Here is a 3,847-nt window from a genome sequence, read left to right on the forward strand (position 1 = left end):
CCTACAAGGCCTACGCCGCCGCCCGTTACTTCGGCTGGCAGTACAGCTCCGAGAACTTCGTCAACCCCAAGAACTCCCACAACAACAAGGTCGAGCTTGAGCTCCGCTTCGCCCCCAACATGAAGTCCGCCAACCTGTCCCTCGACGCCCCCGCCATGAGCGCCGAGTTCAACAACGTCCGCCTCAACCCCTGGGTTGCCCGCGCTGCCGCCATCCACCCCATGTACAGCCAGAGCCAGCTGCTCGCCCAGAAGGCCCTCGCCGGTGGTTTCCGTAAGTATATATACTCAACCGATGGCAGTGACTCGTGCACACCTTGCAAAACATACTTACCTTGATTTCCCCCCGCGCAGCCATGTGCGTCGTTGACCAGAGCGCCGCCAACACCTTCGACAACAAGACCTACCCCCTGAACCTGGGCAACAACTGGCACGTCATGATGCAGTCCGTCCCCAAGGTCGACGCTGACTCCAGCTCCAGCTCCTCCAGCCAGGAGGACGCCACCGAGAAGGTCTCCGTCCTTGTCCGTGACTACAGCAACTCCCACAACCAGAAGGAGCTTAAGGTCATCTTCGACGAGGATGTCATCGAGTTCACTCCCAGCTCCGGCTACCCCACCATCAAGGTCAACGGTCTGACCGTCCCCGTGTCTGCCGGCCACGCCGGTCAGGCCAAGAGCCACTCTGGCGACGTCTTCGCCGAGGTCTACCCCCTGCCCGCCAACACCGTCAAGTTCTACGCTCCCAACCAGCAGATCGAGATCCTGTACGACGGCAACCGCGTCGCTCTGATCGTCGGCCAGACCTACCGTGGTGAGGTCCGCGGTCTCTGCGGTACCTTCGACGGCGAGAAGTTCAACGACTTCACCGCCCCCCGCAACTGCGTCCTCAAGAACGCTCAGCAGTTCGCCGCCACCTGGGCCATCAACCCCTCCGGTTCCGTCAAGGAGCAGCAGCAGAAGGCCAACCAGGCCGCCTGCTTCCCCGAGCGCATCCTGTACGGTGACGTCATCAGCGACAACGAGGCCGGCCGCTACCAGCCCCGCCACAGCCGCAGCTCCAGCAAGTCCCACAAGTCCAGCAGCTCCTCCCGCAAGTCCTCCCCCAAGACCGCCGCCGGCTGCACCAGCCACCGCGTCAAGGTCATCGAGCAGGACAACCAGATCTGCTTCTCTCTGCGCCCCCAGCCCGCCTGCAACGCCCACTGCCAGCCCACCCAGAAGGTCGAGAAGAAGATCGACTTCCACTGCGTGTCTGACAGCTCCGCTTCCCGCCACTGGGCCCAGATGATCAAGAAGGGTGCCAACCCCGACTTCAGCCAGAAGGGCGCCAACAAGTCCCTCAAGGTCAACATCCCTGAGAGCTGCCGTGCCTAAGCTGTGTCAGCAATTGTATCGTGCAATGAATAAATGATACAAACAATATAATATATTTTGGCTCCGCACAATTTTTATTTCCTCAATACAAAACATGCACTTTGCTCTTAATAATCGTCTCATTTCACACGCAGAGACGTGGTTATTTAACCTTACGCCCTTTGTTGACGAGGAAAGTTGGATGAAAAAGATTCTTACAGTTTTACTTATCTTATTTGCAATAATGATGAACAATTTCTATTATAGTTGACAGCTATATATTTTTGTGAACTCAACGAACTCAGATGCACACGCCTCTTCTGGGCAGCGGCTGACACTAACCGCATGACCTTGCGACCTCTCGTCGCACACTAACACATGCGTGCGATCGCTTCACCTGGGGTGCGCGCCAAGAAGTGTCCGAGCCTAGGGGGGGTGGAGTGGGGATTGGACTTCCAAGTCTCTCTCAGTAGGGGCCTCGGTCACTTTCGTTGGCACGGGTAACTCAGGCCGTCCCTATGGTATACATAATACGACCGAGGCGAGGGCCGAGGGAAGAGGGGGGCGGAGGGGCACGTTTTGTAGCCAGCACGTCACACCCCCTTCCTACAACTCCAAAAGGCCTGGCTCTGGTGGACTTCGGACGGAACGTTGCCAAGTTAATACCTCAACTAAGACTGTGGAGTTTGCCTCTAATATCTTTGCCGGTTCTTCCAAAAACCAGACAAGACCCTACTTACTTATTTTTTACATCTCTTTTTATCAGAAGTATCAGGAGAGTAACGCCTTCCTTCAAGCACACGTCTATCTATTTAGTTATGATAAAAATTTAATGTTTTTTGAAACAAAAAATTGCAAGGAAATAAATTACAAAATAAATAGTGTCAGCAAATGTACAAACAGGAGGGCAAAGCAAACAGAGGGATTATTGGTGGGTGGTTACAACCGTCTACTTTTTGTGGTTCGCACCAGTAGACAGAATAGATCACGGTCATGGTAGAAGTATAATAATTGCAGAAAGTTCGGGCGTAGTCACATGACCGTCAAACGACAGCTATCTCTTATTTTGTTTTACCGGCATTCCTGTAATTCAGGTATCCTAGAAATTTGGCAATTTGGTTCGTTGTTTGGTCTAGATCTCACGCTGAACGCGTACGAGCGGCTGAGAGTAGGAGTACACAGGGCCGGCGATGGGAGGCACTTCCATGAAGCGCAGCTCGGCCACGAAGCTGGAGGGCACGGCGGGTTCCTGGAGCGGTTCCTGCTGAGGAAGCAGGACGACAGGGCGTGCCTGCTGCACCTGCTGACGCTCGGGCTGGGAGCGGCGCTGGGCGGCCTGGGGGCGCGGGGCCGCGGGTCTGGGGGCGGACCTCCTGGGCGCAGGAGCAGGGTGGGCAGCGGGTTTGGCGGCGGCCTCGTCGTCATCCTGACCGTCCAGGTTTTCGGCGGGTGTGGCCTCTAATTTGCCGAAGTACTGCACCTCCTGCTGACGACCGTCGGCCAGGACCACAAAGTACTGGGCCTGTGACACGGGCACGGCGGGGACTACAGCCTGCTGACGGGCGGGCTGGGAGCGGGGCACAGGGCGGTTTCCAGACCTAGGCGCTGCAGGACGAGGGGCAGGTGCGCGGTCCTCAACATCCTCCTCCTCGTCCTCCTTGTTCTCTTCTTCCGCTTTCGGAGAGGCTTCAAGCTTCGCAGCGAACTGCACCCTCTGGAGGCGCCCGTCAGGCAGGATCACGTAGTACTCGCCCTGGGCGACCTGCTGCTTCTCGCTGCGAACGGCGGCAGTCTGTGGTCTCGGCTTGGGGGCGGCCCTGGGCTGCTGGGGCTCTGCGGGGGGCTCCTCGGTGGGCGGCTCGGTGGTGGCGTCGAGCTCCTCCTCCTTGGGGGCGCCGTACTGCATCGGGGGCAGCTCCAGGCGCTGCCCGGAGGGCTTCCATCCGGACGGCGCGTACGGGGCCTCCTCGCTCTCCTGAGGAGCCTGCTGCGCCTGCTGAACCTGCTGCCGGCGGAAGGCGGGCTCGGCCAGCACGGCGCCGACCAAGAGGACTGAGAGGAGCAGCACCTGGCAAAGATGAAAGGAGGAGGGCTTATTGCACTTACAGCTCGCGCTTACACGAATGTGTAGGTCAGGTATAACTACTATTTTGTTACTTACCTTCATTTTTGTGTGCGGTGGTTGTCTTTGCTCTGGGGTTTGGGCCGTCAGCTGCCTGACTTGAGTCTGTCTGGACATCCGGCCCCCTTGTCTTTTATATCTTTATCCTAAGGCCTACTCGGATGTCCCCGGTTCCCCTCTACTTCATGCTCTCCCCCCCCCCTCTCTCCACCCCGTCTCGCCATGGGATTGGGGAAGGGAGAGGGAGGGGGCAGCCTCCCGCAAAGGACGAACGTGCTATGAGCTTCCACTGACTCGCCCGGAAGACCAACGGCGGAGAGTGTATCGGGGGTCCGGCATAATGCGACGTACAAAAAACAAAATAAACCGCA

General features: G+C 57.7%; 2 protein-coding genes across 3 annotated transcripts in view; one reads left to right on the forward strand and one right to left on the reverse strand.

The window, feature by feature from the left end:
- Nucleotides 1–6: 6 nt before the first annotated feature.
- Nucleotides 7–1,430, forward strand: LOC127752356 (vitellogenin-1-like). Its single transcript, XM_052277509.1, has 2 exons — nucleotides 7–273; nucleotides 354–1,430. Exons 1-2 carry the CDS (start codon nucleotides 120–122, stop codon nucleotides 1,373–1,375), a joined length of 1,176 nt encoding a protein of 391 aa, XP_052133469.1. The 5' UTR covers nucleotides 7–119; the 3' UTR covers nucleotides 1,376–1,430.
- Nucleotides 1,431–2,161: 731 nt separating this feature from the next.
- LOC113214412 (uncharacterized) overlaps nucleotides 2,162–3,847 on the reverse strand; it is a 12,935-nt gene continuing 11,249 nt past the window's right edge. The window contains exons 1-2 of one of the 2 annotated variants that reach the window (XM_052277510.1): nucleotides 3,516–3,657; nucleotides 2,162–3,422 (exon numbers count right to left, since the gene is read on the reverse strand). In XM_052277510.1, coding sequence (XP_052133470.1) covers nucleotides 2,487–3,422; nucleotides 3,516–3,593 — 1,014 coding nt within the window. In that variant the 5' untranslated portion in view covers nucleotides 3,594–3,657 and the 3' untranslated portion in view covers nucleotides 2,162–2,486. Of the gene's footprint in view, nucleotides 3,423–3,515; nucleotides 3,658–3,847 lie in introns of those variants that run through there. The other variant, XM_052277511.1, reaches the window with a different exon arrangement.

The sequence above is a fragment of the Frankliniella occidentalis genome, unplaced genomic scaffold (genome assembly GCF_000697945.3).
Source record: "Frankliniella occidentalis isolate FOCC.00 unplaced genomic scaffold, Focc_3.1 Scaffold10, whole genome shotgun sequence".
NCBI classification, from domain to species: Eukaryota; Metazoa; Arthropoda; class Insecta; order Thysanoptera; family Thripidae; genus Frankliniella; species Frankliniella occidentalis.